Source organism: Mandrillus leucophaeus, unplaced genomic scaffold (assembly GCF_000951045.1).
Source record: "Mandrillus leucophaeus isolate KB7577 unplaced genomic scaffold, Mleu.le_1.0 Scaffold258, whole genome shotgun sequence".
Taxonomy (NCBI): Eukaryota; Metazoa; Chordata; class Mammalia; order Primates; family Cercopithecidae; genus Mandrillus; species Mandrillus leucophaeus.
Window position 1 is genome coordinate 2544475 of NW_012102676.1, and position 16554 is coordinate 2561028.

Consider the following 16554-nt stretch of genomic DNA (forward strand, 5'->3'; position numbering starts at 1 on the left):
GATAAATTTGATTATATAGGATATGGTAAATTTACACATCTAGATGTGTATAAGAGACAGGTGTGTGTGTGTGCGCATGCATGTGCACTGTGTTAAGATGTAAATTATTTTTCTTACATTTTTATGATTGACCTTGAACAAAAATGGTTTGTAAGCTACCAGTGTAGAAATAAGAAGATGAGCTTGTCTTGCTGGTTATGAAACTCTGGGAAATTGAAATCTGTAAGACTGTCCCTAATCTGTAAAATGGAGAAAATGCACTCTACCTCACAGGGTTCATGTAAGAATAATATGCGATAATATGTGTTAAAGCTCCTACCATGATTTCAGTCATATATTAGGCACTCAATAAATAGTCCCCTTTATTAGTGACAATATCACCAATGATAAAACTAACTTGGGACATTTCACAACACATTGAATTATATGCCTGGGAATCTTCAGATGTCTTGACGAGATGATGGGTATTCATGGAAAGTTACAAATTGAAAAACTAGACTAGAGCGAGAGATACACAGTCAGGTAGATCTGTGCTAAGAACACAGTTCTAGAACTATATTTTGTTTCAATTATTCCTTACAGTAGCTTCTGGTTGATTAGGAATCTAGTAGTCATTCAACCCATTAGTTATTTCTCCCAAATACCTCTAAAAATGTCATATATCCCTCAAAGGATAATTGGGGTTTGTCTTCAGGCCTTGTCAGATACACACAATCTGATTTCAGTGGCTTCTGGGTAAGATAGAACTACCAAGTTATTGTGAACATATTTCAGTTAGATTATCACCAGACAGGTAATAAGCAACCTATATCCTTATCACAGTACCGACACAGGTAATAGGTTTCAGAAATAAAGTGAGAACCATTTAAAAACCAAACCCCTAATATGTTTTTACCTCTCTAATATCCATCATGTTTATCCAGAGTTTTGCTTATGTTCTCTTTATTCTTACTCATGGGCAAATCTTTTGATGGTGAAAAAGGATGTCTTCTTCATGGTACTGGTAAATATTTGAAACAAATACATGACTTTATGAATGGATGATTGCTTATTATCAATAGAGAAATTATATTGTGAAAGACTCACATTTTTTTCTTTAGTATTTTGTGAAAAGTCCATTTTAAGTATCTTCCCAACAGATTTATAGCTGTCACTACCTAAAGCAGAGAAAGGTGGGATAGGGAAGTGGGTCTTCAAGCATTCACATGTGCACCAACTCACCTAGGGTAATATTATTCTGACCTGAATACCATCCAGTGGGTGATAGAGCAGTGCCACGTCTGTGGATTCCAAAGAACTCTCCTTCATCTACAACAGTCGTAGGCTATGTCTAGCTGCTATACTGATATTCCAGAGAATTTGGTTATTCTATGCCTTAAAAATACAATTTTCTATGTAGCCTGTGTGTTCTCTATTTTCTTAATTTGTTTTCTGTTTGAGATCACTGTAAATAATTAACAAAATATAAAGACAATTTTTTTTTCCAGGTCTGAGAATGAATAAAGGTGCCATCACCCCTCCCCGGAATACTTCTCCTGCAAATTCAAGTTCCCCAGAAGTAATCCACCTGAAGGACATTGTCTGTTACCTGTCTCTGCTTGAAAGAGGAAGACCTGAGGATAAGCTTGAGTGTATGTGTTTCTTCATTTTGTTTACTTATCACGGTTAGGAGCAGGAGAAAGGACTGAATATTGATTAACTTAAAATTGTATTAGTACAGTTCTATACTTTTTGTGAAATAAAGTGACCCTGCTTAATAGTAAAAATTTCCTCCTGCTGAGAATCAGACAATTAAAAGATATTAAGATCTATTAATTTCAGGTTCTTATCAAGTTCCATTTATTACTGATTACTTCTTGATTATGTTTGTCATATGACTTTAAAAAACTGTTCCTCAGTTCTTTGGAGTTAACAAGATGTTATTAGAAAGTAGCCTTTGAGTAGTTTTCATAAAGCATTTATTTCTAGTGTGTGAAGAAACCTTCCCATTAGTGAGTAAGTAACTTACCTATAAGTATGCAACCTTTTCCCCAGTGGAAATCTCCCTTGCAATCTTCAGCACTAACACTCTTGTTGGCAGAGACACATTATTTCTCAAATGCTAAACCTGAAAGTGTCATTTATAGTATTCGATACTGGATATTATAAATCATTAAGCAATAGCTTTGTTTCTTTTAGGATATGGTGGATAGAGAATTTCTATTCAGTTGAGGGAAAGTAAATTACTGTCTTTAATAAAATATAGTGACTGAGCTCTCTCTGGTGGCTAACTATGCTCATTGCAATATAAGAAAATATTTTTCAAGCGTTTACTCTAAACCTGCTCATTTGATCATCTGTTCTATCTCTGAGGCTCTTTGTAAATATAGTCCTGGCAGCTTACTCAATAATCTGATAAATTTGATTATATAGGATATGGTAAATTTAATGAAGAATGTTTGCTACTAGAATGATAGTGAAGATAATAGATCTAAACTTTAATACTTCTAAAGCAAATATAAATAATCATGCTGTCTCAGAATGATTATTGGGAGGCATTTTTAGTTAAATTTAATAGTAACTTTTTGATAATATTTCTCCTTCCAATAAAAGATTTACTGTAATGTGATTATTTAAGAGTCACACCTGCTTAGGTTATGAATAAACCATATGAATATCGTTCTTTAAATATATATTTATTATTCATAAATGTTGAATATTTGCATTTCAAGATTTATTTTGTATTCCTAAGAAGTTACAGAAATCTGTCTCATTCCAAAGTAAATATTAATGTTCAGTGAATTTCTATTGAAGTGACAGCCAGAGAGAAAGTTTGCTCAGGTGTTATCGGGAGCACGTTTGGGATGATTATAAACATATAAAGACAAACATTTTTTCCACATCTGAAAATGAATAAAGGCACCATCCATCCTCCCCAAGATGGTATTTGGTCTTGCAGTTTAACTATTTCTGGGTCAGCTGGATGTATATTGCTTTTAAGGTGGAATTTCTGAGAAGAATGCTTTTGAGTTTTCAGTGTGCATCCTTGAACCCACATAGATTTTGTCCACAGTTGCAGATAGAATGTTAACTCACCGCACTTTTCAAAAAGACATGATGAATCTCGTCCAACTGACCTGCCATTTACTTTTCTTTAGTGTTCTCAACCCCCTTCTCTGTTTTTTTCTTTGAGTTTCCCAGCTTTTTTTCAAGCTTACACTAGATGCATTACATTTTCCTTTCTTTAAAACCATTTCTTCAGACCGTTCTTATAGTCAGTGTTGCTGTGGCCCAGAATTATCATTATCATTTTCACTAAACTCTCAAAAATACATGATGCTGTAGGTCTGTTTTCTCATATCCTCTAATTTGGTGATTCTTACCACGGCTATACATCAGAATCATCCAAAGTTTGGTTTTCTTTTTCTTTTTTAATGCCAATGCCTGGCCCTTTCCTATGTCAATTAAATAACAATCCATCTTCCTCACCCACTTTCTTAACAATTTACCATATATTTTTACTCTTCTAAATTGCATACGTAAAAATTACTAACATGTATTCTTTTACAGTTACAGATTTTTAAAAACGAATTCTCAGTAGGACTCCAAACATTTGTATTGATGGTTAGTTTAATACATACTTACTCCAAAAGGGTTACAACTTATTAAGTACAGTATAGACCAAAAGAATGAAAATGAGAAAAAGCAATTATAATTAACACAGAAACACACGTGAACAAGCACCTAAAATTAACTTTTGCAGGTCAGTGTTGAATTGGATCTTATTTCCAGGTAGCTAAGCAGAAAGAAATACACACACGTTGATTTAGGTTAGAGGTTCTCAAAGTTTATCACACATCAGAATCACCTGCAGGACTGGTATATCAGATTCAGCTGACCTGGGGTGGGATCTGAAAATGTGCATTTCTAAAAGTTTCCAGGTGATGCTGATGCTAATATTCCAGGGACCACATTTTGAGAAGCACTGGCTTATGAAATTCCTTCTGTCCAATGAAAACACACATACACAAAGAATTCACCTGAAATAAGAGTTGTTTTTCTTGGAGTTGATGAATAGTGACAGTATTTGTTAGGTACTTTTACCTGGGTTATTAGATAAAAGAATTACACGGTTGTCAATGTTTATATAAGTAGTACTTTATTTCCCCAAATAATATTTTAAAAATCTATTCAGTGCCTCCCACCACTTTCCATTGCCTGTCTTTTCTGTCGGGCATTTACAAAATGTTTATTGTAAAGCTTATTCCATTAAAAAACAGCAAACAAAAGTTCCCAAATGTTTTACTGATTACAAGAAGTCCTCACTTAACATCCTCAATAGGTTTTTGGAAGCTGTGACTTGAAGTGGAAACATGTATATAACAAAACCATTTTTTTTGCTCATCAATGTTATAACAAAATATCATGGAAGGAAAGGATGTTATTCGAGAACCCTCTGTACATTGTTTTGCTTGAAGTCACAGTTTCCCAGTATCTAGCAATCATATTGAGTATTTACCATGTAAGTCACGTCTTCATTTCCTTTACGCAATCCTACTTCTCTCTGAGGACCTTCCCCGTCCCAAGGCTCTATCAGGTAGAAGGTGTTTGTTACCCTTGGATGTGTGCTTTTGCATGCATGCATACGTGCATGTGTGCCTGTGTGTGTTGGGGTTGTGGGGAATTCCATTTTTATCTCCCCTTGTTGGTACCAAGTACCAACCGCCCCTGTGAATGAACAAGGATGGGGTCTCAGGGTTGATTTGCCCTTCTAACTTCAAGTGCTCCTTCACACTTTAAGGAGAGACATCAACCTCTCTTTTACCCTCAAATCCTGTGGCTTTGCCTCCATTTTATTTCAGCCCTTCACTTCTATTACAATACTCCAAGCCTTGTAACTGCCGAGAACTGCTATTATTCTAAAACTAAACTGTCAATTTTACTTTGATCCCAGCCTGTGTTCACTTAGCTTCTCACTCTCCTACTTTTAATTTAATTATTGCATAGTACAGTAATTAAGAACCTTGACTCTTCATTTATAATGATTGAATGCAAACCCTAGGTTGAGAATTAACTGTCTCAGTGATCTGAGTACATTTTTAAAACTTCCTCAGGACTCAATTTTCTCAACCGTAAAATTGGGATGATTAAATAGTCTCTATCCCATAGGATAACTATGAGTATTAGATAAACATATTTTTTCACATATGTCCCTTCACATTTATTACTTCACATAAATGCATGTTAGGCGAAATAAAAGTAAATTAAAACTGTTTTACCCTTGCCCACTTTACTTTCTCTTGAATTTGCCTGCTGACTTTTGGTTGTCCATCCTTTCAAATTTGAACTGATCTCATAATCCTTGATGTCAATTAGTTTTTCACACTTAATTTCAGATATTCAACTTATTTTCTCCTGTACTATACTGAGTGGCAGAGACTTGGTGAAATAAAAATATAATTCTTTGGGTTGTAGGTCTACTCAAAACCTCAGCTGGCCTTCAGTGCTCGGTCCAGTGCTCGGTGTTTCTCTCGTCTAGTTTTCTAGTTAAAAGTTAATCCAGATAATGATTTCTTTTTCCAAACAGCTACCTATTTAATCATCATCTTACTCATTAAGTGTATGTTCTTGCAAATTCCTTTTATGTTACTTAAAACCTTATCAACTAATATACTTTTTTTTCTGTTTCTCTTCTGATTCAGAGTGAAAAAGTCCCTTTGACAATTCCTGATTTCATAATGCATAAAATTGAAACCCTTAACTGGGCATGCATACACTGATCTGACTCCACACTCTGCCAGGCTTGCTTTGACTGTGACCTACACACATATGCACAAACCATGTTCTAGTCACATGGGTCAATTTTTCTATCAGCAGACAAACCCTGAACTTTTCCACTTTCATCCCTTTGATTACAATGTGCAATTGCTGGGTTTCACCCCTCTGCCTCCCCACAGTGTATATTTGATAGAGTCTAGTCCACATTTGAGGCTTACCCTGCATCATGAATCTCTTGCCATCTCCTAATTGGATTTATTTTGCTCTCTTTTGTACCCTTGCACCTACATCTGTGTGTGTGTGTGTGTGTGTGTGTTTCAACAGGTAGATGCTCAATAAATGATAGTTAAATGGAAGTATATTAAAGTCAATGGATAAAAATAAAGTCAATGAGTGCCTGAAAATATAAAAATAACATCAACTATTTAAGATATCGAATAATACTAGCTTTATATTTTTGACTTTAAAATACATGATATTCACATTTGAATTTGTGCTTATCAAGTTACTAATGATTCAACAAGAATTTTAAATATTATCTTACATTTCCTTAAAATGTATCACTAAAGAGAAAATCAATAGGGAAATATTCAGAAAGTAGATAACTGACATACAGAGACTGAACAGTCACCTACATGTTAAAAGTTACTTCCCCGTGCAGTGTTAACCTTAGAAACAATGAAATTTAATAGTGAAGAGAGCTTAAAGATCACCTAGTCAACTTTCCTATAGTTTGTCAATGAAAAAAAAAAAAAAAATAGAGGGTGGTTATTAATTACACTACCAGTTTATCTAGTTATGACTAAACCCCATAATTTCTGAGCTACTTTATAGGACTCTTTTTATTTTGAAAAGCTGTCTTTTGTTGTTTTTATCGTTGTTTCTCTTGTGAATAAAAGGAGAAACTATCTCTCCATTATACTGGATGTGAAACACACCTAAGCAGCTGGTAGTTTTCACCTCTGCTTTTAAAGTTTATTAAATCAGTATTGAAATATACAAGAGTGGAAAAAAGTGAATTAAAGAAATTCCAGCTTAAATGCCTTTTATAAATATATTTTACATTTTATATTAATAACATATATCATATCATATCATATAATGATCATATCAACAACATATAATGGCAAGTGCAAAACACCAGAGTATGTATAGTAGGATATATTCATTATGAAAACAGATAGAAACTTGCAAATCTTTTGGACGAGAAAAAAATTGGGATATAAAAATTTATCTTGCATAATATACCTTTGCTCTGATCTTTTAACTAAATACATGTGTGGGCATATAATTGTTTCTATATAAAGTGAAATTACATGAGCATAAAAATAGGAAAAATGTGGGTTAAACTAGTTTATAACATTGAAGCAGGTACCCATATTTGGAAGCTGTCATGTTGTCAGAATAATGTTAACACTGGGCTTTTTAAGTTTTTGCAGCCAATTATCTACATATTTATTTTGTTTTTAAAAATAAGATCCTTTTGTTCAGTGATTCCCTTGACCTTCGGGCCTGACTTTACTTTTAAATACTAAGAAATAGTCTTACTATATAATTTGAAAATTCAGTATTAATCATGTCAATATTATTTTTAAATATCGTTTTAAAAGGGAAAGATTTTATAGGCTCACCAGGCCAAACAAATTTTATTTTCCATGGAGTTAATAATTGCCTTTTTTCTAACTTAATTAATTATTTTTCTTATTTATTTATTTATTTATTTATTTATTTATTTATTTAGAGACATAGTCTCACTCTGTTTCCCAGGCTAGAGTTCAGTGACACAATCTTGGCTCACTGCAACCTCTGCCTCCTGGGTTCCAGTGATTCTCCTGCCTCAGCCTCCCTAGTAGATGAGATTACAGGCACGTGGCACTATGCCTGGCTAATTTTTGTATTTTAGTAGAGATGGGGTTTCGCCATGTTGGTCAGGCTGGTCTCGAACTCCTGACCTCAAATGATCCACCCGCCTCATTTTCTCTATTTCTATAACTAATCAATTCCCAAATTCTCCACCATAAATTTATGTTCATAAACTTGTGCTCTTCATTTGCTCTTGAATATTTTAATTGATAATCACTTTCACCCTTTATTTTAGTTGTTCTCTTTCTTGAACCAATATTTTTTGGATGCTGAACATCCAAGACAGAACTCTGAATTATTATTTTTTCTTGTTTTTGTTTTTGTTTTTTTTTTTTTCTATTTTCCACCTTCTTTTCTTTCTTCTTATGTTTTTCACTCCATATCTGGGGCATCTTTTTTACCTGGTGATGAGATTTTTCCCAATTTTTCTTACATTTAACTTCACAGAGAATCCATTTTATTCTCAGCTTGATCCTTACATGTCCCTATTTGTATTTCATGGACTGAAACTTTCCTTTTAGTTATAAGGTTTCCCCTCCTCCCTGCTTTGTTGGTTTCTTCCAAACTACTTGTGTTGAAAGAACTTTTCTGATGGTAGTACTTGTATAGATGAGTACCCATACCGATGGTATTGACTTACTGGGGATAAGGAAAGGGACTTATTCTCTCAATATTTGGTATATTCGCTTTCACGTAATTACCTTGTTTTGGTATTGTGTCCTTACACTCAGAATTCCCGAGTACCTTTAGCCCAGAATTCCTTTCATTTTCACTTTTGCAGAACTCAAAGATCTAGTCTTCTGTTGGGGGAGAGAGCTTACATACACCTCAGATAATCCTGTGAAGATTATCTGTTAATTTTCCAACTCACCACCTTTCTAAGCAAATCTATGCTTCGTCACCTCTACCAGCTTAATTTATATTTCTAAGAAGTCTAAGTCAACATATATGTGTACATATTTTCTCCAGCTCCTGAAAATTGTGTTAGTGTTTTCTGCTCTCATATTTTCTTTCTGCTTATAGATTTATTCCGATTTTATCTCTTACTGTCACTATAGTGGTAATTCAATAGAAAACCAAGGTAAATATGCGTGTTCAATACTTCGTGTTTTGCATTACCTAGCTATAATTTTAAATTAGAAAAGTAGACTTATCACTGAAAATTAAAGTCTTAGAATTTCTCTTTCTTCTCCTGGATGAAAGAAAAGTTTTATCCTTGACCTTGACTTGGTAATATTTAGAATACACAGTACTTGGTACTCAATATATGTATGATATTTTTATTATTGTTATTATATTAACTAGAGCTTAAAACTCTTCAAACTTTCTTCCTTGATGAATTAGACAGAATTTATAGAGAGCATTAACTCTTGTTAATGTGTTTAGGAATAAATGATTTAAAATATTAGATTCTTCAGGCACTAATGAAGTAGGGATTTTTGGATCAACTTTCCTACTGGAATCAACTGGAAAACTGGAACAAATGTATAGTTTTAAAGCCTGTTTAAAAGTTTCAGGGAAGTATCAAGGCAACTTGGATTTTTAGGGCAAATTTTCAGGAGAAAGAAGCATGGCTTTTTCCATTGAATTTAAGAAATTAAAGTACAAGTCACTCATATATTTTTCCAGATAACGAGCAGAATGGAAGCCAGATATTAGCAATCAAGTACAGTTATATATGTAAAGTGACTAGAATAACATGCCCAGGTTCAAGTTGGGATTATTACAGGCATTTAAATTTGGCCTAACCTTAGGAAGTGAAACAATGTATTTTGCCACATTAAGAGAATAAAGAAGAAAATCATGAAAGCATTTTATCACATTCCATATGTATTCTATTCATGGTTGAAAACAAAACAACTGTAATAGCAAAAATTCTTAAGTAACAGAAAGTAAAGAACTCAATTAATCGAATAATATGTATATATAGAAAACTCCCATCAAACTTTAAAAGTGAAATATTGAAGTTTCTCTCATTGATATTGGGAACAAGACAAGAATGGCCACTACTCTAAGTATAATTCAAATTTGTGTCGGAGTTCATTGCCCATGGCAATAAGGCAAGAAAAATACATGGAGTTTAAGAGGATGGGAAAGAAGAAATTGAAACTCATTGTTTGTTATAGACTACCCAGTAATCTACAGATAGATCAAATACTTGAATTAATAAGTGTGTTTAGCAAGATCTGTGCCTACAAGGTAGAAATAAAAATCACTTGTATTTCTGTATGACACCAACTAATAATAAGTAAATAAAATTTAAGAAATTTTACCATTTATGAAATCAAAATTAGTATATACCTGGGAATACATCTTTAAAAACTATTTGAAAGGTATCTATACAGAACAGTATGAAACATTATTGAGAGAAATTAAAGCTCTAATTAAAGAGGACTATAACACGGTTGCAGATTTCAAGACTCAGCATTTTAAAGATTCTCCCCCAAATAGATCGATAGATTCAGTACAATCACATTAGAAATCCAGCAGTGTTATTTTGGTTAGTTTTTTGTTTTGTTTTGTTTTGTTTTGTAATAGGAGAAAGAAAAGATTGGCAAATGTTTTCTAAATGTCATATTCAATTCAATTCAAAAGAAGGGATGTAGAAGTCAAGATAATGGGTGTCTTTGGAGAGAGAAGAAGAAATAATGATGGAGGAGGATGAAAGGAGTTCTGATTTGTTAGTAAGAATTTGATTTCTTGATTTAGAGGTAATAGTTACATTGGTGTGTACACTTTAATAATATATTAAATAATACATTTATCTGTAAGTATAATATTTCAATAGTAAATTCCTTCTTAAAACCAATGTTAAGTACACACTACCTTTGGGAAAGACATAGAATCAGGTTTGTTTTAACTGGTTGTTTTTAATAAAGCATGTTATTATTTTTAAGCAATATTTAGGAGCACACAGAATCATTGGGAGAGGTACAGAACAAATTCTAGAGGCTGCCCCTTCAGGAACGATGACCAAATGAAGTATAAAATGGGGCTGGGATGGTTTCTTCCAAACACCCGACTCATCCAGAACCCTGGATGTTCTCTCTGAAACCACTGCCCCTCCCATCACCAGAATGGATTCTGTACAGGCTTCTTTTGCTTAGGTCACTAGCATCTGATTGAAAACCTAGGACTGTGCTTCTGTGTGGTGGAGCCTGGGTCATGTGCACAGTCTAGCTTCAAGTCAGGCTAGTAAAGAAAAGGTATCCAGAGTTTTCATTTTCTAATGGTCCTCATAAAGTGTGATTTCCAGAAAATAGGAAGAAGTTTCAAACACTGTCATTAATGAATGCTCAATATCTATACATCGTTCCCATGTGTTTCTTTGAGTTCATGTTCCCAGTCAACAAATAGGAACAGGGTTTCCACAAATTTGAGCAACGTGAAATGGTCATTTTGCAGTCATTTACTACAGTAAGGGTTAACAGAGTCATAAATGTCCCTCAATCTAAAATATATTTAGGCTTTTCTAGGTATTTGCTTATTCCTGTTAAACCTTCCTCTGAGTAGTCGGTCAATTCTTACCACTTACAAAGATATTTTTTACTATTTGCTGCTGCACTACAATCTCTTGAAATGCTCGGTATGCATAATGTTGTATGTTGCTGTTTCCTTCTGCATTTTATTTATTTATTTATTTATTTATTTTATTTTATTTTATTTTTTGAGACAGAGTCTCGCTCTGTCGCCCAGGCTGGAGTGCAGTGGTGCGATGTCGGCTCACTGCAAGCTCCGTCTCCCGGGTTCACGCCATTCTCCTGCCTCAGCCTCCGAGTAGCTGGGACTACAGGCGCCCGCCACCTCGCCCGGCTAGTTTTTTGTATTTTTAGTAGAGACGGGGTTTCACCATGTTAGCCAGGATGGTCTCGATCTCCTGACCTTGTGATCCACCCACCTCGGCCTCCCAAAGTGCTGGGATTACAGGCGTGATGCATTTCATTTTATTTATTGACTATATGAGAGGGAATCATTACCATGATTTACAAATACAGATATATATGTCTTTTAGCTGACTTAGTATTATCACCCTTAAGTCAATAGACAGACATTTGTTTTCTTACACTTTAACATCTTTAACATTTGTTTGCATCTTACAATAAATAGAATATCATAGTTATATGGCTAAGTTTTTTTTCTTTTTAGCAATATATAGACCAATTATGTATCTTATTAATAATCATATGTTAGAATTGGTAAAATGCAGTAACCATTAAATACAAAAATAATCACCTACAGATAGACTATCAAGGTCATTATATAATTATGCCTCTTAGTTATCAACATCTTTATTAATATTATAGACCTCAGAATCAAGATCATTCAGGAAATTATACAAACCCAAGACGAACCCTTACTTCCATTCTTCTGTTTTTACAGCTGTGTCTTTCTTCTCTGTTTATCTCAAAATGGCACCTGTGGCCTCTTCCACAGCCTCCTGGGGATGTGTGAATTATACAAGGGAATCCTCAGGCCCATCAGGGACCTCTGTCATCTGCTTTCCTGAATCCCCTAACAGAGAGCCAATGTTCTCCTTTTCCTTACTTGATTAGTTCAAAGATCAGTTACCCTCTGAAGCTCCACCTCAGATTTAAACAAATAAACTATGAAAGCCAGGATCATAATGCAATTTTTCTGTGCTGGCTTCTTCCATCAGAAAGAATCCGTTATTTTGCACTCCTCCTCCTTCGCTCATACTGCTTAGGGATCAATCCTAACAATGGCATCTATTTGTATCATGATCTATGGCCTTCAGTTCACTTTTATATCTATAGCCTCCCTTAACTTTCACGGTAAATGTGTGTTATGGTAGAATGATTATTCTCATTTCACAGTTAAAGAAAATAGTTTTTGACCAAGCTCTTGTAATAGTGAATGGTTGATTTCAAATTATACTTGATTTTGAAAATTTCACATTAGTTGTTTTTCCTTATGCACTCTGCTCTTTAATATCCAGGCTTTGAATATTTCAACTTCTTCTCTTTTATTTTTGAGTTGACATTTAATGATCTTGTAATAAAGAGTTTAAACAAATAATAGTACTTTTTAGTGTCTTCTAGAAACAAACAAAATTTAATAGACTTTAAATGTGCTATCCAGTATTTCTATTAACTAATTAATTCATTTTCAATTAAGTTTGAGAAATAATCCCACAAATTAATTGTTTGGAGCAGGGTAGAAATTTAGTATTTGTTTTCAACACAAACTAAATGTTAATGAATATACTTTAAACTAACATTGATCTTATTTGCCTATAATCTTGTTTTCAACACCTCTTTTATTCTAGTTATGTTTCGCCTTTATGACACGGATGGGAATGGCTTCCTGGACAGCTCGGTAATTTTTTGCTTCAAATTTTCTGTGAAAACTTCAAAGAGTTTCTTCTGAAAAATGCAATGAATAAATGTATAATTATTACCACAGAAGTCACACTTAATGTAATTTACATCCACTCATATGGCATTTTTATCTTTTGATGTTTTGAAAGAGAGTGATCTGAGGAAACTGCTGGGATTACAGTTGTTCTACTGAATAGTTTTGCTACCACTACACAACTTTTTAAGTTTTTTTTCCTGCACTGAAGTTAGGTAAAAAAAGAAAGGCCCCAGCCTTGTCTGAATAAAACATAAGATTAAGTTGAAACCATTGATCTAGAATGAAGGAAAAACTATTCATAACATTTGGCATTAAGGAAACTTGAGACTATAAGTAGAATTTTAAGGATTTGTAAAATCAATTTAATTATCTCATTATTTTCCCAGTTTTACATGGTATCTTTAGTCCTATATGCTGCTGAAATAGACAAATATATTTACAGATTGCTTTCACAAACTTTGCTTTTTAAATATCTCATCCAATTTAATATTCAATTTACATTCTTACAGTCATAAAAAATAAGAAAATACCATCTTTACATGCTTAACTGAAAGGAAAAATTAAACGTTTATTTGTAATATATGGAAATCATTCCTAGCTTTCAGAGAAATAGAAAGTAGTTTTTCGTCCTAGTGCACAGATCGGTACCATGCATGAAAGTCCATCTCAGGTTCTGTCCAATAATGTACCTTATGTTTGGTAACATATTTTGCATATTATATTATTTCTTGTTCTATCAAGGAAATATACAAATATTAATAGAATAAGTGTCATATTATGGAAATTTTGAAGTGCACCATTTTTAATATATTTAATATTAGTAAAAAACAAATGTTTTGATATATTTAATAATGACTGAAATAGACATGATCTCTGAAAATGAGTGAGGTTTTCTCATCATCTGATAGACCACCCTATGGCAGCTAAAATAGACTTTTAAAAGCAAAGCGATGAGGTTGGAAGCCTATTTATGTAACTTTGAGTAGGATAATGGTATATTAGCTTCTCCAGAGAGAGATTAAAATATATAACTCCTACTCTAGGAAATGACTATCACTCTGATTGATGCTGTTACTGTGGGATTTATTATGTTTAAGTCTCAGTAATTGTTCAAATACTGGCCGGGCATGGTGGCTCATGCCTGTAATCCCAGCATTTTGGGATGCCAAGGCGGGCGGATCACCTGAGGTCAGGAGTTTGAGACCAGCCTGGCCAACATGGTGAAACCCCATCTCTACTAAAAATCCAACAATTGGCCAGGCGTGGTAGTGGGCACCTATAATCCCAGCTACTCGGGAGGCTGAGGCAGGAGAATCACTTGAACTTGGGAGGCGGAGGTTGCAGTGAGCCGAGATTGTGCCATTGCACTCCAGCCTGGTCAAAACAGCAAGAGTTCATCTCAAAAAAAAAAAAAATTTTTTTTTTTCAAATGCTATTATTTTTTAGTGCCTAATGGCCTTCAGTTTCCCAGTGGAAATACCAAGCTACATAATAAATTTGCTCATTTTATGGTGCCATTTCATGACTAAAACTTTTAATTTCTTTTAGATACTTTAATATTATAGCACTTGTGACTACACTAATGGAAATTATATTTTAATGGAGAGTTGTTTTATTTAATGTTTCTTTTTAAATTAAGTTAAAATGATGATTCTTTACTAGGCTTCAGCCACGGGTTGGCAGTTGATTTGAAAATTTAGTCAAATAGTCCTTTTTTTTTGGTCTCTGGCCATTTTTTTGTTAGCATATACAGCAGATTACTAGCAATATTTAGAACTATAGTCCCAATATTAAACAATGAGTTGGATATAAATATATTTAGTTTTGGTTAAACAAGTCTCTACTTTTTGTAATTAAAGGTCTAGATTTCATTTCTAGGGTTTTCTCCACAATACCTACTGCTCCAATATTTTTCCTTCACTGTCAGGTTTAAATTGTACCTTCTGACATCATGTGTCTTGATAACGTTAAGGTGTGGCAGTTTACCTACTGGGGGCAAAACAGAAAGAAAATGATAATTTGAAAATTGTCACTATTTCTAATAATAATAGTTAAGATTTGTCGATCATTTGCAATATGGCAAACAACAAAATAAATGCATTTTGTATAATAACATGTTTAATCTTTGCAGCAATACTATGAAGGAGGTAAAGTTAGAGTAGCTATTTTGCCAATGAGAAAACTGAGTCTTAGGTGGGCTGGCATACCTAATATCACATGCCTACATAACAGTCCACAAAAAATAGTTTCTGTTCTTAAAAGATATCCAGAAATTTTAACACTTCCAAACCATTAATGCATATGTAAGCAAAGATGGAGTAGGTGAGAGATTAGTCATGCATGTGTGCACACACATGCACACTTTTAACCTATAATTCAAAGGGATTTATGTTTTAAAATTTGTTAATCTGTAATAAATATATTTATATTTGTATTACTTCTGGGGCAGCCTGTCTTACTTAAGTAACATATTCATAATTATATTTTTTTTTTCTGGAGAGAGGGAATACAGCTTTCATTAGTTCCTTGGAGGGAACCACGGCTCCCCAAAAGAGAATCTGTCTTATCGTATTTCTTCTCTATTCCATAAACATCGACTACATATATTAGATTAGAGATTTGAGTAGAATAATCTTTCACTACCGTACTTTCAAGCTTCATTCTTTAATACTTCTTACATTTTAAATCATACACCACTTTTCAAATTATGTCATGTTTTCACGTAGAATTACAAGCATTTCACAAAGCCATGTTTCATCTTTTCTGTAGATAGACAAAAATTAAAACATTCGATAAATAGGTAGGAAAATGTTTTAATTAATTTAGCCAGGTCGTGTGTATTAACTTGCAATTCTTCAAAGAGTTGATAATTGAGCAGAATAATATGGAAATTCAAACTAAAATTTCATTCTCTCACAAAATAAATGCTACATATACTTGCCCTGCAAACCTTGACCCCGAACACTCTTCTATCAAAAGCAAATTATTCGATACATGACTAGAACAGTCAATATACATTCTCAGTGTATCAAGATAAAAATAGACTTCTCACTTGTCCTCAAATGATTTTTCCACCCTTTCACATCTGTTTTCAAGCTAAAGGTTCAGGGAATTCAGTGTCTTAAAAATCACATGTGACAATATATATCTGCTCCTGCTTTCTTCACTCTCTTTTAGTAGAAGAAAATGTATTTTTTGTACAGTTGTGCCCTCTCCTGGTGAACATTTCTAGACAATGTACAAGATAAATTTATATTTAGGATTCTCTTTTCTTTATATAGTTAATTAGACCTTTAAAAATTATTATGTACATATATATATTCCCATGGAACTCATTTAACTTTTTAAGTTACACATTGAACGAAACAATTCCTGCAAGTGAAAGATTTAAAACTCACTAAGATCTTGTAGTCATATTTTTTATCTCTCTTTCTCTTCCAGGAGCTAGAAAATATCATCAGTCAGATGATGCATGTTGCAGAGTACCTTGAGTGGGATGTCACTGAGCTTAATCCAGTAGGTATATGAATGATTTCACTATTGGCTAAATTCTGGAGG

The 16554-nt window shown here is 33.5% G+C and overlaps 1 protein-coding gene across 1 annotated transcript in view; it reads left to right on the forward strand.

The window, feature by feature from the left end:
- The window catches only part of DGKB (diacylglycerol kinase, beta 90kDa), a 773008-nt gene that overhangs the window by 201749 nt on the left and 554705 nt on the right, over positions 1-16554 (forward strand). Inside the window, exons 6-8 of the mRNA XM_011983975.1 lie at positions 1488-1631; positions 12908-12957; positions 16438-16512. Coding sequence (XP_011839365.1) covers positions 1488-1631; positions 12908-12957; positions 16438-16512 — 269 coding nt within the window. The remainder of the gene's footprint in view (positions 1-1487; positions 1632-12907; positions 12958-16437; positions 16513-16554) is intronic.